Source organism: Physella acuta, unplaced genomic scaffold (genome assembly GCF_028476545.2).
Source record: "Physella acuta isolate Inbredline_101_S28 unplaced genomic scaffold, ASM2847654v3 ptg000494l, whole genome shotgun sequence".
NCBI classification, from domain to species: Eukaryota; Metazoa; Mollusca; class Gastropoda; family Physidae; genus Physella; species Physella acuta.
The window spans coordinates 1,235,273-1,259,967 of record NW_026732013.1 but is presented as its reverse complement, the minus strand read 5'-3'; the positions used below and the strand labels follow the sequence as shown (position 1 = coordinate 1,259,967).

At 33.4% G+C, this 24,695-nt stretch overlaps 1 protein-coding gene across 9 annotated transcripts; it reads right to left on the bottom strand.

Moving 5' to 3' along the window:
* Positions 1 to 128: 128 nt before the first annotated feature.
* LOC131944474 (protein numb) lies at positions 129 to 20,110 on the bottom strand. Of its 9 annotated transcripts, XM_059305111.1 has the most exons (12): positions 19,714 to 20,110; positions 18,727 to 18,804; positions 14,742 to 14,815; positions 9,482 to 9,641; positions 8,434 to 8,508; positions 8,105 to 8,182; positions 7,807 to 7,947; positions 7,440 to 7,457; positions 5,050 to 5,239; positions 4,316 to 4,537; positions 3,708 to 3,938; positions 129 to 2,529 (listed from the first exon to the last, which is right to left on the bottom strand). In XM_059305111.1, exons 3-12 carry the CDS (start codon positions 14,753 to 14,755, stop codon positions 2,027 to 2,029), a joined length of 1,632 nt encoding a protein of 543 aa, XP_059161094.1. In that variant the 5' UTR covers positions 14,756 to 14,815; positions 18,727 to 18,804; positions 19,714 to 20,110; the 3' UTR covers positions 129 to 2,026. The 9 variants fall into 9 exon arrangements, with proteins under 9 accessions (XP_059161094.1, XP_059161093.1, XP_059161096.1 ...); XM_059305110.1 differs by lacking the exon at positions 18,727 to 18,804; XM_059305113.1 differs by lacking the exon at positions 18,727 to 18,804 and having other exon boundaries at positions 14,742 to 14,789.
* Between the last annotated feature and the right edge of the window lie 4,585 nt (positions 20,111 to 24,695).

Below are 24,695 nucleotides of genomic sequence, written 5' to 3'. Positions count from 1 at the left end.
TGTACCCATAATAACAAACCCATATGATTTTGTTAGAAGAGATGTGACAACCCAATAACTGTGGTGTTAAGCATGATTATCAATTACATACACATTAAAATGTGACATGAATTTAAATAAAGAAAAACTCTGATCAACCAATATATTTTATCATTTAAGAACATGTTCAGGGTGATAATAAAAACAAAGACAAGCCCCATTACAGAGAGGGTGTAAGCAGGAATAATACAATAATTATGTACATCATGTTTGTACAAGTATTATAATGCAATTATTTATTAACAAAAATACAAACAATTTGAACACAAAATACCAGAATTTTTAATCTAGCAAACTGAAGCATTGAATAGTTAAAAACTAGATGCATGGCAAGTTTTTAAACAAGCAAATTCTGTTCACATTGTAGTCACAGGATTCCTTTAAATATTAAGGCCAACATAACAATTTTGTAAACTCTAAACTTGTATTACTTTTTTTTTTACCACTTTCTAAAACTGATGCTTAAAAAAATTAATGATTTTGGTATTTACATAACTTATTTAAGCAAATTATTGAAGTTAAACAATTTGCAAACAAAGTCTAGAAACTTAGGTTTTAATGAAATCCAGTATTGGTAACATATAATCTTACAAGTTCTATAAAATCTTTCTAGTGAGATGGCTATTCAGGAAACTGAAACTAAGAAAAAGTTGATTTGGCAAATACAGGCAAACAAATTTACAAATGTACATATAGCATCACAATGGTTTCTGAATAGTAACATCTGAGGTATGCATTTAAAATATACTCTGAAATAATAGCTGAAAAATTATAGATAAATGTGGTAAATAAAATAGGTACTAAAACTACATACATATATCTTTTGTGGTGACATTCAAGTAGTGCAAATAAAACAAATTCTTCAAGTACCTGTCAGCACAATTTTAAAGTAATACAATCCACATTTACAAAATAATATCAGTAATCTAATTTTTACTCAAAATATTATAAATAAGCCAAATTTATTTCAAGTTCCTTAAAAATATCTATTAGAAACAAATCACAAAGCTAGTTAATCTCAATAAAATAAAGTATAAACATAAAAATGTGATTTCACACTGAATCAGAAACAAGCATTACATCAGTATCTTCACAATGCTTATTTTTTTTTAATTTAAGATTTTTATTACAATAAAAACTTTTAACGAGACATTTTTTACGAACATGAATTTTGTTTATGAACAATTGCTTAATCTAATACATAAAGCTAGAGCAGAATTTACTACTGATATTTTTAAAAGTAAGCAAAACATCTTAGAAACTGCCTCATAAGGAGCACTTTTTTTATTCCTTTGACTTTAAGATCACACAAACTAATTTAATATTCGATTTCAGATTAGTTCATAAATAAAAGTAAAAGGCATGATATAGTAATATGATGAAAGTACAAAAAAGCTTATAGACTTAATGATTTAACCATCTCATTTTTAAATCAAATAATATACGCAAGTTTTTAAAATCTATCCAAGACATGACTGATATGGTCTGTAGTTTATATTACATCTGTTCAAAGCATGTTTTAGTTAAATATAAAACTTAAAAATTCATCTTTATAGTGTACTTATTTGCTTCTTAAACCATTATATATATTATATTCATAAGATATTTTTTATTCCAAACAAATATGTCTGTCTGAATAGTTATTGTATGTTCTGTTTTTAATTTCACTGTTGTGTTTATACAGCTCCAGTTGCAAAAATGGAAGCAAAAACAAAACATACAATATTCTAGTGATCTTCAAACTGGCAAAGACCTACATTAAAAAAAACATTTTTCATTGTTCATTTGTCATTAGTAAAATAGCAATTTTTCACTTTAAAAACAATGTTTAAAAATGATGTAATCATTACAGTTTGAAGTTATTGCACTCTATCCTTTTTGCTTTTAAAAACAGAAGTAAAAAAAAATATTACAAAATCTAAAAGAGAAATCTTATAGCTTGAAAAAAAGTTTTTTGTATATATGATCTGGTCCTGATTGCTGATCACTACAATTGTACCTCAAATTGTTTAACAGACTTTGTTCCTAACGAGTTGGGGTTAGATTTGTTCAAAGATTTGGCAGCCCATGCAACATCAAAAGGATCCATCCCAGGCCCTTGAGAAGTAGTGAAGGCCACTGGAGGAGCAGATGTAGGCCAGGGGTTGGAGGAACTGGCAGATGTAGAGGATGCAACAGCTCCATTTTGAGACTGATACGGTGTGTTATCTTGCTTCCTCAACTGCTGCCATTGGTGACCAGAAATTTCCCCTGTATCTATGGAATGACTTCGACCATGTGCAAATATTTGTTGCTGTTGATGTGATTGTCCATGTGGTTGCTGTGGAAATGTATGCTGAGCTCCATTAAGCATACCAGTTTGTGGATGAGAAGGAGCTGTTGTAACAAAAGGATTGTAAGTTGTAGTGGTTGCTGTTCCCCATGATGTAGATGCCAAAGTACTAGCCTGTCCCCAAGGATTTGTTAACGATTGGTTCACTGGTTGAACACCTGTAAAAATCAAAGCCAGTATTTGAAATTAGTAAGGTGAGAAAGTAATGTATTATATTAAATATCTTTAAATAATCTGTTTTTCTTTTTAAAAAAAAGGAGGTAGGTAAAGAAATTGTAGTGGGGTTGTTCCAACAAATTGTACTGCCACATTTACAAAATCTATATTTTAAAAAAAAACATTTTTAAAAAAAAAACATTTTTAGGAGATGGTTTTCTTTTTGCTCTGGGACATTTTAAAAAATTAAGTCCTTCTAACACATGCTTTTATAAATATCACATTGACTTCATCACAAACCTCAGTGTTGAATATGTTTAAATAAGTTGAATAAGTTTGGACTATCAAAAAAATTTTTTTTAATTATAAGATATATAGGCCTACTGTAAAGCCTTTGTAATCTCAACAAATTAAATTTTGATTTAAGTGTGGTGACTTAGGTTTGTACAAAGATATGATAGGTTATGTATAGTGTGATAATGGTGAGGTAAAAGTAGTATATGATAGTGCTGGCAGGGAATAGAGCATTCCTTTAGACTGCGAAAAATGCAGTTTATGTGGTGTTTTAATAAATATTGTTGTGTGGAAAAGATATATAAGAGATAGATTGTTCTTAATCAGAATCAATTTGCAGCAGCGTATTATGTGTAGTAATAACCAACAACAGTTCAATGGTTCAAGTGAAAAGAAAGAAACCATACCCTTACATTGTGGGAAATTAAATGGGATCTAATCTTCAATAGCACTCTCTTATTTCAGTGCATCAAAATACTACAGCTTATTGGCAGTCGTTATACACTGTCTTTAATAGTAACTCAAACACTTATTTTTTTTTTACAAAAAAACCAATGCTTCACTATACATTCCACAACAACCAATGTCAAATAAACTTTCTAACTCATCATTACTGACCTCAGTGAATACTTATCTAACCTGTCTTTAATCAAACATTAGTCATATGTATCATCAATCCTAATATATACATATCTACCACATCATACTAAAGCTGTATTAGAATACAACAGACATTTTGTTTTTAATTTAACATAAAATGTTGCTTAGTTTAGTGTCTTAAGTGAGTAAAAGAGACTAAGTATATCACAATCAGTTTATATGTTTTTGAAATTTTTACTAACAAGCCATCTACTAATAAAAGAACAACACCAATAAAGAAACTTACTTTGTGAAGCTGGAGATGTATGTTGTCGAGTAAGCTGAGCATGGTTGTGAAAAGGGGTTGGTAAAGAGGCCTGGTGTGTTAGTGTATTTCCACGAGAACCATGCTGAGTGGGTGCACCACTGAAGGGATCATCTGTGGTTAATGCAGAAAGTCCTTGAGTAAGCTGCTGGCACATCTGTGCTATAGAGTCCTCTTGCTCTTGAGACACTTCAGGAATTACTCCCCCAACAGCTAAATTTAAGAAGAGGTTTGTATTTTAATGTGCTGTCTGGTTATGATAAAAGAATGCTTACTGCTCTAAATTAGGGATGAAGATTTATAATACTGAGATTATAATTTGTGAGAAAATGTGTGCACATATTTTCAGTAAATGGTAATAGAGAAAACAAGTCTATGTAAAGACCTCAGTGTCCCAATTGAAACAAGGCAACAAAAAAACTATCACTAATTAATATTTATTTTATACAGTAGTTGTTTTCATCTATTATTTGTATTAGCTACATCAATACAGCGAAATTAACTGCTTTAGTTGTAAAATTCTAAGATAACTGTAGAAAATAGTACTAGAAGCAGGCCTGCAACATGCTGTTGAAAAATGAAAATCTTACCACCATTTCCATTATGTGTGGGTGATTCCATTATAGCATTCTGTCTTTGTAAAGTGGACGGCAGCTCATTCAGTCGAAGAGATAACGTTCTTTTAAAAGGGGATGATGTTTCTTGTAGCTTTTCAAAACCTCTGAAAGACCCTTGTCTTTCTAGTAAATTAGGTGTAGCATGGGGCCTTTGTACAGCATATGGATTGCTTGCAGCACGCAAAGGGACAGGCTCTAAATGAATACATTGAAAACTGGTTGAAAAAAATAGCTTTGAAGCATATAGAAATCAAGTTTTATTTTTAATCAACAACTTAGTTTAATTGCAATTCATTTCAATAGGTCAAACAAGCAGTCTTATTTTGTATTTTATAGCATAAAACCTTCCATTAATGCTGGTGAAAATATTTTCAATCAGAAATGAGGTTTAAGAAAACAATATTTTTCAAAATCAAAACATCCAGCTTCAGAAAATTGCGTTAACCAATTCATAATTTACTGCTAACTGTAAATTCTCAGAAGGTGTTATGAATAAACACCCAACAATATACTACAAATAAACTAAAAATATGTTTGGGTAATTTATTCTTACATAATAATATCAAGTATAGCACCTTTTGATATCCATTATTAAAACTCACATCTAATTAAGTTTTTAATTCAGTTACATAATTGTGATTTTAAAGCACAATCTCAAACCTTAAATATTTTTATTAAGATTATAGTTAGATAAATATAAATGTTACCAGCTAAAATAGCACTCTGAGGGTCAACTATTCTTTCAGTGAGAGTAGTTTGTCTGAAGGAACCAGTTCTTTCAAAACTGGTTCGTGACTGATTGTAGGTGACTGTAACTCCTGTCTCTTTGTCACGTTTTTGTTTCTTTTCCAAACAAATAGCAAAGGCACACCCAACAGCATGGCTTAACCTTTCTCCCTAAAAGAGACATACATTCTGATTACTACACACAAATGTTGTATTTCTAAAGAGAATTGGTATTTAGATGTAATTTCTCTAAATAGTGTTTGCAATTAGTAAAACACAACATATTTTAAAATATATGACATTTTTAAACAAATATATATTTTAATTTAATAGACAAGACACAGTTTTAGACATTTTTCTTGATACATCTATCTTTTCAGATTCTAAAATAAAATACTGTTAATTTATCCCATTGTGAAAATATTTCTTATTTATGGTAAATGAACATTTTTAAAAATATAAATAATTCAATTAAAAAACAAACAAATAACAACACCAAAAGCTAACAAAAATGTACGGCAACCAGAGACAACGCAATCTTTTTTAATTTTAATGTTCTATTTTCATATAATTAGAAGGTAGGCCTATGTTTTGCATCATTTAAATTTTAAACTGGTCACTAAAATACTATTACACTTAGGGTATGCTTAACATTGTTAAAAACAAATTACGTTTTTAAAAATTGCAAAGAGTCCACCAAGAGCATCATTTCCAAGTTAAAATGTTTTTAAAAAAAACATTTTCATATTCTGACTACAAAGTTCTTACATGACCATTTTATTAATAAGGAAAAAGAAGTTAAGTTAAATTCAAGTGACTAAGTAGATTAAAGAAACAATTTATCACTTGTCTAATATATAAAGCTCAGTTCTGTATGTAATACATTTGTATGTCGTTGGAATTGTACGAATTTAAAAGTTAGAAAATTATCGTGCGCATTTGTCTAAATTTATGAGCTAAAAAATTACTATTGAAAGTGTTGGGAAATAATTTTCATTTTTCAAATTATAGTAATAATTGTCGGCATGTTCATTAAACACAAGTTTTAAAAAAAATATCATCTTTTACAAAAATTCTAATTATGTCTTTATTTAGTCCTATAGCACTTACTTCCCTTTGATAAATTAGGAAAAACACAATTACTTCCCTTTATAAAACCATTGCATTCCGTGAAAATAATTTACTTTTTAATTACTTTGTTTTGGTGTTGGGAAAAAAAATAATTACATAATTAGCGGGGATTGATCAAGTGCAAATGTTGTAGGTATTTTACGGATAAGCTTGGAGTATTAAAATTGTTTATTAAATTGAAACAGGCGCGTTCGTTTAAGTGAGTGCAAAAGACTGTGAATAAGTTGGGGTACTATAGTCGTTCATTAAGCTAAAACAGGTGATTCCGCCCCGGGCGTTTAGGTTCGCGTTAGTGTTTTCTTTGTGTTTAGGTGGGTTTGCGTTAGTGGTTGCGTTTTAATTTGGTTCGTTTTTGTTCTTTCTTTTTTCGTTTTTGTTTGTGTTTTTTTTGTTTGGGTTTGTATTTGTGTTTTTGGTTGGTTTTGCGTTTGGATTTGGTTTGTTTTCGTTTGCTTTTTTCGTTGATTTTTTTTTTGTTGGTATTGGTGTTTGTGGTTGGGTTTGTTGTTAGGTTTTTGTTTTCATTTGCTTTTTTGTTTGTTTTTTCTTTGTGTTTGTATTGGTGTTTGTGGGTGTGGTTGTGTTTGTTGTTAAGTTTTTGTTTTCGTTTGTATTTGTAATTGTGTTAGCGTTATGTTTGCGTTTTGTTGTTTTGGTTTTGGTTGGTTGTGGTTTGGGTGGGCAATGCCGGGTTTATGATGATTACTAAACACACAGGTAATGGTCTTTAACAGAAAGGTTTTTCACAGAAGCCAGAGCAGGGCCTGGCCGGGACGGCTAGTTCTCCCTAAAAACAAATGTACAATTTAGGATTTTATTTTAAACAGTAGCTAACAAATCATGCTGTATAAAAAAGTTGACTTTTCATAACTGATACAATAGTGATGGAATTTTTTAATGCATCACACACTCATGACTACAAATTGTCACATGAGAAAGAATGGGTAAAAAAAGCTTTATTTGTAGCATTATATCTTACTAACACCAACTTTAAAAAAAAAATGATTTGAAGTCTGTTACACTTTAGCAGCTCCATGCTTATATTTTGTTTAATATATTTATCCTCATGGGGAAATGTAAAGCATGCTTTATCTAACTTTGTTTTGCAGTTTCAACAACATGATTTTATAGTTATTTTTAAGGTAAGTAGGTGCAAAGAATCAGTAACTTTATTGAAAGGGTTTAGTGTTTACAATAATTACTGAACTAAACAGATAAGCTAAGTTTCATGAGTAATAACCATGCAAGTATCATTCATCTGCCGCAATGTAAAGAAAGAAAAAAAGTATATTAAAAAATTTGAAAACAAATTGGTTTTAATGTTTACAGGTGATGCAAAAGATCAAAACTGCATTGTATCTACAGCTAGATCACTAAAGAAAAGGTGTTAAAATGCAAATCTTGAAATTATATGTGAATCTAAAAATGTTAATTTAAACTATACAATAAAGGACGTCTAAAGTGATCTAGAAAAGACAACAAGGTATTTTAACTTTCTTACCAAAAGATAGCGCTGCCTCTTAAAATAATTCCAGCAACCCATGAGTTGTCTAAGACCACGACAATGTCACATCTATAAAAATAAAAAAAAGAATACTGACACTTACGGATTCTTTGACGGCCAGAAAACCATGGCACATCCATCTCCTTGTTGTACCATCTCGACAAATGTATGCAAAGCCTTTCTCATGATTTCTATCTGGAGCACAAAACGATACCTTTTCTATTGTTTGATCAACAATCATACTCTGAAGAAAAAAAAAACAGAAATAATTGTTTCTTACCTTCTAAAATTATAGTTACATTCCTTTAATACTGAATCTCATAATGAATTTATATTAAAAATGAAAAAAAAAGTATTTTAAAAATATGGTAAGCAGCAGCATAATTGAAATATAGATCTACCTTGCTGATTTCATCAACAACTCTTAATGCATCCCCTGACACATAAAGTACAGCTCTTTGGTATTTGCCCTTGCATTGCTGTTGAAAAAAAAGTACACTTGCTAAGTCAATAATTTAAAAATATTAAAAAACCAACAGCTTATTTGAAAAAAAGCAATTCATTTATCAACTATCGGTAATTAATTTGTTTTTTGTTGTTTTTTTGTTATCACATACTGTTTTATGCACTGTAAAAATTTTTGTAAAATAATGAGCCTTTTACTATTCCTTTTATATTGCAAGTGAAAACTAAATATGAAGAGTTGCTAATGTAAAGACAAAATGCTTACCGATTTTAAAGCTTTAACAGCTTCCTCGCATATATGCATTCCTCTTGAATCAAACACCTCAATGTATCCTAAATACTATTTTTATAAAAATAGTTTTTAATTTTGTTTACAGTAAGTGGTTATTCAAACTGTTTTATAAGGGTCTATTAAGACACATGAATTTAGACAATGTGTGCTATGCTCTTAAAACTCTGACATCAGGTATAGTATAGTGCTACATGCGAAGGGACATTGCTATACTTAGCAGCATTGTATCTGTTGTCTAAGAGTAACAATTGTTTTCTCAACTGTTCCAGTTGAGAAACAAAAATTAGCAGTGCTCCCACATATTCAACTGCTGTTTTTGTGACAGGGTCCATGGTGCTTTTCTATAATTTGTTTTATATATGTATATTATGATATAGATTTATGTAGGATAAAAAGTGAAATAGCTGATAAGATACATTTTATATTTATAGCCAGGAGAAAAGCATAAGTTCTATATTATGAACCTTGTCAAAGCAATCATCTCAGTCAGGTTCTTTAGGATATCTGAGAAAAGTGCTATGACCTCTAGATCTTAGTTCTAAGTTGGATGATACAATGAGGTATATCTTTTTAAAGGTGAAATGCTAAACACATTATTAGACATGCAATTTCAGTTGCAATAATTATAAATAAATAGCAAAAAAGAAAAACATGATCTTGTTTGAGATTTACTAGCATTAAATAAATAGGACAGAACGGTGGGGTAACAGAGCTCATGACTGCTAAACCAATAGTCATGAGTGTTAGTCCATAGGATGTCTATCTAGCTCTAATGGGTACCTACCTCATGTCAAAGAAAGTAAAGGTGACTTGGTCGCTATACTATCTCTTCATGAGCAAAGATGAAACAAATGAACTCTTTGTCACCTGTCCAATCTAATAATTGTCAGGTCCCAAAGATCATTTTTATTTCTCTTGTACCATTAATTTTTAAAATGTGCATAAGTTGTGATTAGTATTTATATCTTCAGTTCAGTGTTTTAACTTTACTAACCATTATAAATGATATGCTGGTACTTACTCTGACTTGGAAACTACATGTTCCCTCACGGACTTTCTTTTCATCCTCTTGCCATTGGTGAGGCTTGGAACATTCTGGAACATGATCTTTCTTTTTTCTGAAACTAAGCCTTCTTCTGAGGCTTTGCATTATACCTCGATAACGACCAAACCTTTTGCTTCTGAAAACAGAACAAAAGAAAAATTTTCTTTTAGTTAAAAGAAAAAATTCTAAACCAAAGATACTGCATGAGGAAATTATGAGTATGTTGTTACTATTCTTAAAAACAAACAAAAAATGATTCATAATATAAATAACTTTAATTACACTGTTACAATGAAATAACCATACTAAAAACTATTTGGTACCAACTTACAGTATAAGTTTATTATAAAGCTATGCATTTCATAGTTACAAAAACACATAAAAAGAATGCTAAGCTACAGCTTAAACATTTGAATTATTTGCTTAGAATAAATTTTACATTATCAGCATTTTAAAAACAATTTCACTAATATCAGAAGTACTTTATGATATTTCTGCCTATTAATCAATGAAACTTCATTTATCTAAGATGAAGTTCATCAGCAACAAATCCTAAGTACAGCACTTTAAAATAAGTATCTTCATATTTATGTAGGGTAGAGGTGGGTAATCCATATCGGTGTGCAATTTGTACCACCCTCAGAAGCAGAAATTGATTTGTGGTCAAAGACAGCTAAAGCTTACCATACTATGTCGAGTAAAAAGTACCAATAAGTTTTTGCTTCTTTGCTTTCAGAAGACAGACTAGCAATTTCAAAAGGCAGTTCAGTCTTACAGAGATAGCATTTGTGATCAGAAGTTTTTGGGGCTTTTGTGATACATTCTAAGTAAAAAATAAACTGTTTCCAATTTGAAGCTTTTTGTAATTAATTTGTTTCCTTATGAGGTATGAACTGCCCACTCTCCATCTATTACTATTTATTAAATAATAGAAGTAGCCCAATAATGAAAAAAATCATGTTAAAGAAACAAAGTAATGTCAATATACTTAAATACTAGCAGTAAAATATGCTATTTCGAGGTTCAATTTCAAGACATGCAAAAGCATGGGGTGTAATACATTTTTAGTGATATAGAGTATTACATGAATGAATCATGTATGATTATATATAATTACATCCAGTTCCATATTATCGAAATCCTAGTGTACCTGTAGGCTACAGGACATCCCTCCCCCCTAAAGTTAGAATCCTAACTCTAACTCAAATTCTATAGGGCCTACTTATATATTACCTTAATCCTAACCTTAAGAAAAAGAGCAAAACCTAAGTATTCACATAACCCTAAAACTTAACACAAAACCAATGCTTGCCATTGTTTTTAAAGCCTAACCATAACCCTAGCCCTAACACTAAACCTAACCATAACAATAGCCCTAACCCTGACCCTAACCATCATAGCCCTGTCCGGGGGGGGGGGTGTCCTATTGGGCAGGGGGGGGGGGGTAATTGACAGGAGGGTAATATGCCCAGGGTGATAAGTGACAGGGGTGGGGGGGGGTGTTAATGCCCTGTTCCCGTACCTGTATCATATTTTTAAAAATGCAATAAACTATTCAATTTTAATAAATTAAAACTTTTTCATTAGCTAATTTTTAGCTATATAAATATATATCATTGTCTACTTGGGACCATCATGCGGGACACCACCACCACGTACGCACGCCGACCCGTCCCCCTCCCTCGCTCTCCAGGCATATGCAACAGACCCAATTGCTATCGCCCCCACCTGTCTGGTGAGCTGTGCTTCAAGCCGAATATTTTACAATCTTAGAGCCGCGGGTCGGCTCGTATTCTCATATTTCAGCTATGAAGCTCCATGTAGTATTAGTATTAACTAATATTATTTCAGAGACGTAACCGCTATGATTTTTTATTTTACAAAGTGGGGAAGATGGAAGGAATTGGGAGCAGTGACGGAGGTATTTTTCTTAAACAATTCTCGGAATTTCAATACTATTTTTAAACGTATTAAATAACGGAAACAGTTTACAAGCAATTATATCTAGGCCTGATAGATTGTGTAACCAAATAATTTTAAGTCTACATCATTAATCTGTGCCAACGCCTAGGTCTCAATTTTTCTTAATACAAATAACTATCTAAAAAAACAAGATAAAAATTGAATATTTAAATAACAGCGCGTGTTGATTGTGCTCGCGTGATCTCGTTTTAAATCCTAGACATCACGAGGTCAGCGCGATCATGAGAAACAGATGAAGGCAGTGATAAACGTGTTGTGGAGACACGTTTATCGTTAAGTCTTTAAGTGTTAGTAAAAGTAATATGATGAAAAACATTAGTTTCATACCTATAATAGTCCTTCAAATCAATTAGCTTTTTCTTTTTATTCAAACGAGAGGTAGATCTACATTGTCCACACACAATGACTATGCTTCCATAAATCATTTTAGATAGCCGTAGAACATTCGCACGGTCACTTAGTTTACCGCCGTTGACTAACAATTCCCATTCTCCCCCCCCCCCCCCCTCCCCCCCCCCCATTCCCCCCAATGACGTAGTAACTGGATGAAAGGGATCATTTCCTTCGGCGAACCAGCGAAAAAAAAAATTAAGGCAGCCGAGTGAAACTCGATCATTGTTGTGAACATGGATAGATACTGGGTTTGTTTTTAGCTTTTGATTGTTGTTTTTTAATATTTTGTCATCAAAGCGGCCGTTAAAAAAATATTCAGATTATTAAATTTTTTTGGATCAATGTTATAAAAGGTGAAAATCCAGAGAACTTGAAATTTTGTTTTTGGTTTAAGACTACATTTCTATTTATTTTCATCAAGCCTAAAATAATCGATCTTCTGAAAAATCCCAGTTCATAGTAATATGCTCTTAAAACTATGTCGATAAAATTTTAGAATATTTTTTTATTACATGACATACTTATGTCATTTTTTGTTTACATTTTCTGTGATAAAAAATAAACAACCAAATTTTTGAAGTTATATTTCTAAAATTTAACTCCAGACATTTTTCTGCATTACTTTTAATTTAAACCTTCCCGGAAATCGGCGGAAACGGTTTCCGATTTTTTAAAGTCTGTCCGCTCGATTTTTACCTACACAAATGCCCTGACTACTTTTTGTTAGTTGCTTTAGGGATTGTGAGAAATATCCGTTCATAACGTCACGTCACTTCATATTAGACCTTCGAACCCCCCCCCCCCCCATTATTTTTTTATCAAGACCCCTGTCCACACGCGCACCGCCCGCAGTTCATTGGCACAAAAATGACTCATGAAATGCGAGTACAACGCTTTACTATAAACTAGCCGTCCCGGCCAGGCCCTGCTCTGGCTTCTGTGAAAAACCTTCCTGTTAAAGACCATTACCTGTGTGTTTAGTAATCATCATAAACCCGGCATTGCCCACCCAAACCACAACCAACCAAAACCAAAACAACAAAACGCAAACATAACGCTAACACAATTACAAATACAAACGAAAACAAAAACCTAACAACAAACCCAACCACAACCACAAACACCAATACAAACACAAAGAAAAAACAAACAAAAAAGCAAACGAAAACAAAAACCTAACAACAAACCCAACCACAAACACCAATACCAACAAAAAAAAACAACGAAAAAGCAAACGAAAACAAACCAAATTCAAACGCAAAACCAACCAAAAACACAAATACAAACCCACAAAAAAAAACACAAACAAAAACGAAAAAAGAAAGAACAAAAACGAACCAAATCAAAACGCAACCACTAACGCAAACCCACCTAAACACAAAGAAAACACTAACGCGAACATAAACGCCCGGGGCGGAATCACCTGTTTTAGCTTAATGAACGACTATAGTACCCCAACTTATTCACAGTCTTTTGCACTCACTTAAACGAACGCGCCTGTTTCAATTTGATGAACAATTTTAATACTCCAAGCTTATCCGTAAAATACCTACAACATTTGCACTTGATCAATCCCCGCTAATTATGTAATTATTTTTTTTTCCCAACACCAAAACAAAGTAATTAAAAAGTAAATTATTTTCGACTAATGCAATGGTTTCATAAAGGGAAGTAATTTTGTTTTCCTAATTTATCAAAGGGAAGTAAGTGTTATAGGACTAAATAAAGACATAATTAGAATTTTTGTAAAAGATGATATTTTTTTAAACTTGTGTTTAATGAACATGCCGACAATTATTACTGTAATTTGAAAAATGAAAATGATTTCCCAACACTTTCAACGGTAATTTTTTAGCTCATAAATTTAGACAAATGCGCACGATAATTTTCTAACACTTAAATTCGTACACTTCCAACGACATACAAATGCATTACATACAGAACTGAGCTTTATATATTAGATAATAATGAAATATTTAGTAGAAAACTTTAAAATGTCCTATTCATGCAGTTGTGTTCATGGTCATTTATTTTGGGTTTACGGTTACATACGTTAACTAAGAAGCATAGCCAGGGGAGGACGAGTGGGGCGACGACAAATAGGGTAGCAAAAAAAAAGCTCACTCAGAGCTGCATTACCGTTTTATACACAGTCGAAGTTAACAATATGGACTTCTTAAACTGTTTTTTTTTTACTTGCATTAACCGATGATTAACCCCGTGAAGCCAAAACACAAATTGTTAAGAGGCAGTCACTCGTAAAAAAAACCGCCCACAAACCTTCCAAATTGGAGGAGGGGGTGGGGGTGAACCATGTGGAAACTTTAAAACATATTTGCAAATGTATTCTTGGCATGCCAGAAGCAAGTTCTCATACATAAAAGTCAACTAAATATAATAACTAAATATAATATACATTGATCACTTTCTTTACATAGAAATTACAGCCGTCTCATCTCGACCTAGGTCGGGGTGAAAACGTGCGTGTGGAAGTGGCCAACTCTACTTCCTTTAACTTACACTTTAAAAAATAAAGTATAGAAAATACAACCGGTTCTGTTACCTTACGCAACTTTAAGTACTGCTATTATAAAATTGCACTATAGTGTAACATAATATCATTGAATACAGCTGGTTAAATAATAATGTAAATTATTGGTTAGTAAATTGCTAACTCAATTAAATAGTAGTTTGGTTACAGTGTTAAAATTATCATGCAGTTATTTTTAGAAAGTTATGTGTGTGTGATCAAAACACGTTATTGGGCATACATTGTTTATTATAACTCGTACATAAAGCAAATAATTTTTGTTATTAGATATGGAAGGAAAAATAAGACAAAATGTTTTTTTTGACTCACTCTCTCTGCTCCATGCTTGAAGTAAACAACGTCGCTCAAAAATGTTGGCTTGTTTATCCAATGATTTAAATGTTCTATTAATGCAATTATTAAATTGTCAAAACTACAAACCAGTCATCCAATTTTAACAACTAACATTTCTATCTAATTTAGCAAAAAAAGTAAGTACATGACATAACAAATAAATAACAATAACAGTCTAGATCTAATGCTCCCTAACCATCGGTTTAAAATGGGAGTGTCTAAAAATAGTCCATGGAGGAAAACAGTTTGCAAAGCCAGGCTAACAAAGCAGCAAAACGGCCTGGTTGATATGTGACCCTAGGTAAGAAGACACGAAGAAACTGTCCTACTTAACTGGGTCGCCAACTTAACATACATTCCACGGCACATGCTTTGTGTATTGTGTAGTGCGTAGAATATTTTAGTCACAGCCTTCAACAAAACAACATTTTTTAAAAATGTTATAACAATATTTTAAATAGGCCTACCAGCTTTTAAGGCCCACCCTAAAGCCTTCTTTGTAAATTGTTTTCAGATCATATTCAGACAACGGTTGATTATTTCATAATACACCTCTTTCAATAGCCCTTGCATAACAAAATTTGAGCATTGTTTTTTTTAAAATAAAGAATCATGTCTAGTTAATTTGATACTTGCATTTTCATTTAATGTTTATATAAAGGCATAGCCTTTGGCTAGCGAAATTAAAGTTTTAAAAATACAACCCAACTGTTACTGACAAGACGCAATTAAATATTTTTTTAAAGACCAATACTTTGCCTTTAGTTCTAAGCCTGCACATTCGTGTAATATCACTGACAGAGACTAACGGAACTTCAACCTGTGTTGCCGTACCGGCAATTAAACTAATTCCTTTGTTTTTATACAGCAACACCACAGCCTAATATCAAACTTTAACTAAATGCGAACAGAGACATCATTCAGCATTTATTTATTATGAATAAAGGAATCTCTTTAAATAACACGTCCTTTCTATCACGCTAGCTAATTAAGAACTGGCCGTTTGGTAGGTCTACACGCGGTAAAAATAGACCACGAAAGGTTACAGCTATCCGCCGTGTAATTAAGCCCTTTGATAAGATCGACTAAGTTTATAAAAAAAAAATGTTTAAGGCATTAATACCGATAGATACCTTTTCGTTAAAAAATGGGTAAAATAATTTTAAAATAATTTTCAGTTAGACCCATAATGTGTTTTTAATTTTTATTTTTCATAAGACTATGATAAATGACCGATGAATAAATTAAGACTAATCCAAAACTAAACTCTGACAGTGTACGGCTATGCAAACAGTACCGTACCCAATTTTAAAATAGATGAGAACCACTGAACCTTAAGGTCAGGTTTCCCAAAACCTTAACTGTCCAGATGAGGCATGTAGCGTCTTTATCTAGTCCTTGCTGGCTCAAGTAACACCAGTAATTAGGAGCCGAGTGTTGTACAGCTTTAGCTCACGTAGTGCGTTTGTAAAAGCCATTTAAACACGCAAGTTAGATGAGTTAGTCAGCTTCAATACGGATTCATATTCAGGTAAAGTATTACAACATTAATATCACTGTACAAAAATAATCACACTAGTTACTTTCATAGCAAACAAGTTCACACAGAAATTTTTAAAAAATATTAATTGACGTTTAGGTAGGACTATTTAATCGATTAGCCATGCCCGCATATTGGCAGTAGGGTCGCCAAAATGGCGTCATGCTATTTGAGCCGATGTTACACCCCCACCTCCCAACAAAGGCCTGCTCACATTTCTTAATACCCCCTCTCACAAGCAAGGAATGCACCTACATTTGTGGCGTCATTTATGAGTGACATCATTGCTGATCTCCATCTTGGTTATGTTAAGGATTGAAACATAGGGGTAAGACCTTCGACTTAAATATACGCAAGTAGCAGCACATGAAGCTATATTTCAGCTCTGACACTCTTTATTGTAAGACTGCAATTACAATATCTTATATCTTATAACTGTATTTTTTCTACTCTTTAATAGGCTGGAGGAGGAGTGCTACTCTTTAATTGGATGGAGGGGGGGATATGACACCATTAGAATAAGAAAGCTCAATGTCGACTATAGCACCAATATGGAACATACATTAAATAATTGTTATTTTGTGTGAATGCATTACTCAATAACAGAATGCAAGTGTGCTGACAGTTTTTAGACTGTGATTTTAAATAAACCCAGTCATCAGCAATTTACTTTGTCTATAGTGAAACTGCTAATCTGTAGTAATACATAAATAGGTACACTCCTCTTTCTTGCTACAGCAACAAAATGACTTATACAGAGTGTTGCACAATCAATGTCAATATCCATAGACAAAGCATATTTCCACCTTTCCTTTTAAAAAGTACAGCTTAATCAATGTAAGAATGAGACCAAAAGTAAGTCAATGGCATGCCTACACATTTACAATTAAAGAGTTGAGCATAAAAAACATAATATAATATGCAGACACTATTTTCTTTTCAACTTTTGGTGGTTATGGTATACAGATTTGTACTGTTATGATTGTACAACATATTTAAAATTTGCATAATTTACTTTATCACCATACATAAAATTATGCTTTTGCATGAAATGAAAAAAACCCACAGTTCACTGAATCATGATTTGATGTTTCATTCAAAGATCAATATTTTTGGAATTTCCATTTGCCCTCAAATGTGAGTCAATCAATCATACTATAACTTTGAATATAATATATTCATTTTAAAAATAGCTGAATGATAATTGCAAGTAAATTGCTAATTTAGTAATTAGATTAGCCTAATCCTAAATCTTCCCACAATCTCAAGAGTCAATAGCAAAGTGACCAGCAATCTTTAATCTAATTGGGTCATTCTATTGATTTTATATAAAAACTACCAGAATATAGGCCAACATAATGAATTTAAAGGTAGGTCCTAGTTAGTATCCTAGTAATTATTGTTAAGTAGCCCATGTAAATTAGATAAAGCAGATTTATCAAATCTAGATATACAAAACATTCAACAAAAGCACCTGCAGGCCCATATTTAAATTACAGTATCAGCACTAATTAACTAGGAATACTATAAGACTGGTTTAAAACAGACCCCCCCCCCCAAAAAAAAAAAAAAAAACTACAAATAGAAAGGATTTAGAAATAGAATCAGGAGGAAGTACAAAAACAGATCTATATCCTTAGTTTTAAGGAGCTTAAGGTTTATAAAGTAGGCTCATAAAGATTAGTAATGAAGCTCAACAAGAACTTTTTAAATTGAGATCTAGATCTAGACTAGATCCTAGATGTAAGACCTGTGTGTACTTGTCCTGGGTTAATGTGGAGATAAAAAAAACTAAAAATAAATTAGATCTAATCTATAGATCTATATCTACTAGGTAGTATAATTATAATTATAAGTTATTGTAGGCCTAATAGATCTAGAATCTATGTACTAGGCTAAATTAATTAGTCTACTTAAAACTTTTATCATATTATGGCCTATAAAAACTAGTTATCTATATCTAGGCCTGTAAATAAGGCCTATCTGATTCAAATTAATTAGTTAATTTAGGCCTAGTAGAGCAGAGCTATAATCAATAAATCAGGTCTGCTTAGTAATAGTCTTATGCCTATGCCTAATTGAATTAGTTTATAGTTAGGTCTATGTGCCTGTCTAGGCTATAGGTCTATCTTATTATTAATTTATTTGCCTATCCAATGTCCTAATAATGCTAATATTCATATATATATATATATATATATATATATATATATATATATATAGGCCTATATATATATATATATATATATATATATATATATATATATATATATATATATATATATATATATATATATATATATATATATATATATATATATGAATCTACAGGCCTGACTATCTCTATTTAAGAGCAGACTAGAAAATCTCTAGATCTAGATTTTTTTATCTTGATCCTAGACCTAGAATCTAGACTCTAACCTTTCTACAGAGTGACAACTTGGAAACAGATTTTTCGCCCCAGCATCTCCATCGGCATCGGGTCGGCAAAAGATAGTTCTGCGCAAGCACAGTGACCTTAATAAGTTAATAGCTTAGCTAGGGTTATGGCTAGGGTTCAGTGGTTTGTTTGAAAACATATGCATGTGCAGTACCATCGAAAACATCTAAGGAAAGTCGGTTTCTCTCCATAGCACATGTGTATCTTTTTCTGGCTAGAATCGGCCTTCTTTCTATTCTATTGTCTAACCTAACAGTTACAGTAGATGAGTACAGAGTAGACCAACAGTACTACTAACACTGACTAACCTAACAGTCTAACTAAACTAAGTGTAATCTCATCCTTTATTACTATTAGATCTAGAATCTAGATCTAGTATTAATTTATTAGTCTAGCCTAGACGTAGAATCTAGATCTAGATCTAGATATCTAGATCTAGATCTAGTACTTGTTCACTAGAATGACATTATCTAGGCCTAGCTAGATCTAGAAATCTAGACTAGTGACAATCTACACTAGATCTAGATTAGATCTAGAGATCTAGATTAGATCTAGATTAGATTCTAGATCTAGATTCTCCTAAGTCCTAAGTGACCGAACAACTTAAAAATTTCAAAAAAAAAAAAGTAAAATTGCTTGTGGATCTAAAACTAAACTAAGATCTAGAATCTAGTCTTGATCTAGATCTAGATCAAGCGGAGAAAGTGTATGATATAAATTACGTCTAGAATCTAGATCTAGATTTTCCAGATCTAGATGTAGATCTAGTTATTATTAGAGATCTAGGCTATAATTATTAATTAAATTTCGTAAGTAGTAAAAAGTCAATAACCACCGACAGCCATTTTGTGTCTGGCACAAACTGATGTAACATATTCATGCGCACACAACATGCACACATAACGTAGCCCACTGAAATTTATTAAAATTTAGCTAGTGACAATATATTGAGAAAGTAAATGTCTTACCTTTAAAAAGTTGTAAATCCTGTAGAATAATGATACTAACACATAACGGTTTTCAATATTACTCTTCTGGGATTGCTATATTCATTCCTTTAGCAGCAGGGTTATCACTTTCGATGGCCAAATTCCAACCAGTCCACTACGCTGCATTGCACACTAAGCCTAAGCTACACCAGTAATAGTTTTATGTGGGTTGCTATACTAATACAAAGTCAATGCGTTAATTTAAATTCAGCTTCGATGAAATTGCTGTTTCAACAAAACTAGTGTGAAATTATTTAAAATAACTATTCAATTATTCACAATTGCATTAACAATCATAGCGAAATCAGACGAAAACTTCAGGTGAATACAAAAATTATTAGGCTACTGCAAAAATAGCCACACAAAAACGGATGTTGATTTACGCATGCGCTTGGAGCAATCGATTTCTCCATATCGTTCCACCCTTCCACACCTTAGCTGACACAATGTTATGCTCAGGTGTTGAAGATAAACCGTAAAGGGACCTTAATGTTTTAAATTGAATGGTTCAAACTGTAAATGAAGGAGGGAGTTGTATATTTTAAATTACATTACTTAGGCCTCATAGTTCTTAGATTTTGCATTTCACAACTTAACTTAACTGACAAGATAGTCCTAATAAAATAGTAAAATAAATCTCTAGGTTAGGGGTCATCCATAAATGACGTCACGCTTTTTTGGACGATTTTTACCTCCCCCCTCCCCTCCGTCACACGTCGTCACAAAAAGCCAGACCCCCCCCCCTTAAAATGACGTCACACCTCAACCTACAACCCCCCTCAAAATTGCAGTTGAATTTTTTTTAAACATCGATATTTTCCCAAAATCTTGTCTAAACTATTACAATTTATTAAAACAGTTATCTAAAACGCAAAATAACGTCTAAAATTCGTTTTCTAACATTGCTTTTTTTATAATGCAAAAATGTGACGTCGCAACATCTGATCCCCCCCCCTCCCCCTCATCACACTTCGTCACAAAATTATGGACCCCCCTCCCCCCTTCGAGTGTGACGTCATTTATGGATGACCCCTTATAAAATCTATGTGGATATATATATCACAATATTCTAGATTTCGATCTAGATCTGTTTCATCAAATGAAAATCCGTATGACAGCAAGCAGGTTTACAACGCTGGACAATCCGTATTTCAACCATTGTTTCTTCCAGACTTTTTTCTCCGAGTGGGGGGGGGGGGGGGGCGGAGGGCGGACACTGGTAAAAGTATATATATATAAATTAAATTCCATTTCGTTCAGGGCCTGGAAGAAACTCTGATTTCAACTTGTAAACTGAGTGCAAACGACGAGAGTTTAGTTGTGATTAGGTCGACAAACCTTCAGCTTTGGAACCGTATGTCATCAATCTATATATTTAATTCTCTTCTTGGGAACCATGCGAGACACCACCAAGACGTAACGTCAACAGACCATATCGCTACCACCCCCACCAGTCTGGTGAGCTGTTTACCATCGGTGACGGCTATTAGGGGCAGATAATTTAGTTTTTAAACAATTTGAAACTAATAGGAGGTAATAACACGTTCCGCTTGATCTTTTCATTGTAGTCCATAAACTGTCATCACGGATGGCTGCTTTCACGGGGGAGGAGGAAGGAGTGGAAAGTGAGGAAAGTGAGGGTGAGAATAATCGTCCTTCACTAGCTAATATAGTGTTTTAAAGGAAAATATTTTCAGTCGCAGCATTGGTAATGTTGAATTCACAAAATATGAAAAATCTATCTATATATTTATATATTCCTCTTCTTGGATACCCTAGAAAACAAGCTGTAAGCGCGCTTAGCATCCCCCTCTCTTCCTCTCTAGGCATATCCCTACCACCCCCACCCCCACATGGTCTGATGAGCTGTGGTTCACGCTAAATGTTTACAATCGTAGAGCCTGGTTTAGTGACGGCTATTAGGGGCAGATAATTTAGTTTGAAACTATTTTAAACTTAGGGGAGGTAACTAAGAGGAGGCTGCTTTCAGGGGGGGGGGTGTAGGGTAGGGGTTGGGGGAAAGGAGGGTGGGGGTAGTATCGTCCTTAACGACCTACTGATTGTGTTTTAAAGCAAATATTCTCAGTGGCAGGACTGGTACTGTCGAATTCACAAATTATGAATTACTGAAAAGTAAAAAATAAAACATCTAAATAGCGGCACATGAAACGCCGCGGGTCGGCTCGTAGGAAATAAAACAACTAAATAGCGGGTCAGCTCGTAAATAATATTGGGATATGTCTACGATTTAAGAAAAACAAGTATAAAACGTTTTAATAACAAGCGTTTATGTAAGAATGCACTAGAAGTGGTCGGGATTTCGCTTGACAGACCGAAAAATAACAAACAAGCAAGTTAAATAAAATCATTTTAAAAATATCATCATGTCCATCCCAGTGATCACGTCCGCATCTTATTTTAATTAATTAACAGGCAGGCGAGTGATTACTTTGAATATTTTTATCGTTTTAAATTTTAATGCCCCTTTGTGGGTCGACCATGATTGACTTCATGCATACTTTTGTACTACTATTTGAACTACGATCGACCCAAAACGGCCACCCTCAAAATGACGTCACATTTTTAAACCTCTCACTTCTCATATGGTTACAAAAAGTCTCAACCCAAACCCCTAAATTTATGGAGATCAATGCAGTAGCGTAGCGAGGGGGGGGGGGGGGGGGGAGGATATGTCCCCGGCGACGACCTTAGGGGGCGCCAAAATGGGTTGGAAAAATAAATTGAAAGGTTGAGGGGGGTGCAAATCAAAAGTTTGAAGGGGGGGGGGTGCAAATAGAAATCTTGAAGGGGGGGGGGGGGGCAAATCGAAAGTTTGTCCCCGGGCGCCGGGAAGGGTCGCTACGCCTCTGGATCAATGGGCCTTTCAATTGCTATTTTGGACGTCAGACTACAAAATACAAAGTTTCTTCCAGGAATCCCCGAAAAAAGTTTACCCCCCCCCCCCCGAACTAAATGGAATTTATATAGAAAACATACTTTTACAAGTGTCCGCCGCCCCCCCCCCCCCGGGGAGTCTGGAAGAAACACAGTACAAATATGACTTCACATTTGAAGTGGGGAGGGGCTGGGGTCCATAATAATGTGGCGATGTGTGAGGAGGAGGGGGGATTCAGATAGTGTGACGTCACACTTTTGCATTTTGAAAAAGTAACGTTAGAAACCGAATTTTAGCCTTTATATCGCGGTTTAGAAAACTATTTCAATAAATTGTAATAGAAAATGATTAAAATACTCTATATGCTGTTGGAGCTCAGTCAATATTTAAAAAAAAATTAATCGATGTTTAAAAAAAATCCAACAGTAATTTTAATGTGTGTGTGTGTGGGGGGGGGGGGGCTAAGGTGTGATATCATTGTAGGGGGGGGAGATGTCTGGCTTTTTGTGATGATGTGTGAAGAAGGGGAGATAACATTCATCAAAAGCATGACGCCATTTTCGATGAGCCCTAAGGGTCGTCCATAAGTGACGCCATAGAACTGGGCCAAACTTTTTGGGCCAATGTGTATTTCAGAAAGGGGCTTAAATGCGACTGTATTGTTTTAAAATGCTAAGAAATATTTAAAATCAGTTGTTTAGTTTAAGGGGAGAGTGAAACTTACGGACGCCTATTTAGGGCGGAGAGTGATTTTTTTGTGTAAGACAAAAGTAAGCTAAAAATACGTGTCGTCTTCAGTGGCGTCGCTTATTTTCTTTCAGTAATCTCTTCCAACTACATAGAATTTGTATACTAAATGTATACTTTAACCAATGTCCACAGCCCCCCCCCCCCCCACACCAAAGAAAAATGTCTGAAAGAAACACTGATTGGTCATTATGTGTCAACCGGTGCGGTGACTGAGTGCCCCCCCCCCCCCCTCCCCCATGGAAAATTCAGTTTCCATTTACCATTGAAAAGTATGACGTCACATTTTCTGAACCCATTCCCCTCTTCACATAAGTCCGCTTCGTTTTCCCTCCCAAAGTGTGAGGTTTTTTTTTTAAAAATGCCAATACGAATTATTGATGATTATAATTTCACTGCATTCGTTTTTTTTTCCATAAACAAGCATGTAAAGTTAAAGAGGAAATACTTTTTTGTACTCTCAAAACTTCTAACAATTCTTGTATCTTCTGTCCCTATATAGCAACTAATCAAATCATCGATTTTGACAGCTTACAACAATAAACCGATGATGGCATGTGGGTCTGTTATACACAATACACTATTGGATTGTTGCTGAGTGCTTTGTGAAGTGGCAGATCACACTTATCAAGTACTTGGACACTTGAGGCTAAGTTAATACTTCCTCCCATGAAGGATCAACACTAATTGGAGAAGCAATCAAACGCTCACAGTTGCCAAGTGCTTTTTTCCTTTTACGGGCTGTAGAGGAGACAAAAAGCATCGTCATAACATGGATATCACAAACACGCTTATTTCATCCATGTCATGTACTTTCATTTCTTTACCTTCGCTCTGATAAAGACTTGTTATATTCTTAGACTAACCTTAATCCAAATGTAAAGGTAATGCATTAAAAAATTAGTCTCGCAATACTTTGCCACTTATAGAAAAACATTAGCTAGCCTTAACCTCAGTCCCAAACTAATTATTTCCGAGAGAGCTCAAATAGTAAGATTTTGTTTAACAAATTAAGAAATTCTAAAAAATATAACTATAATAAGCATCTAAAACTAGATCGCCACTAGAGAAAGTTTGCGCACCGTTGCTTATTTCCTTAAAGTAAGACAAAATAAGAACTTCCTCACAGTAGTATGTGTAGGACAACGTCTGCGGTACATCTAGGCATGAGTTTAATGCAACGATTGTAGTATGCAGTTTATATAAAGCTGCTTGAAACCCTCATCATGTACTAAGCGTTACTATACTTTTATAACATTTTGTTGGATGTTAGTCAGTTTATTACAACCAACAGGTTATATTTAATTTTTCTGCATGC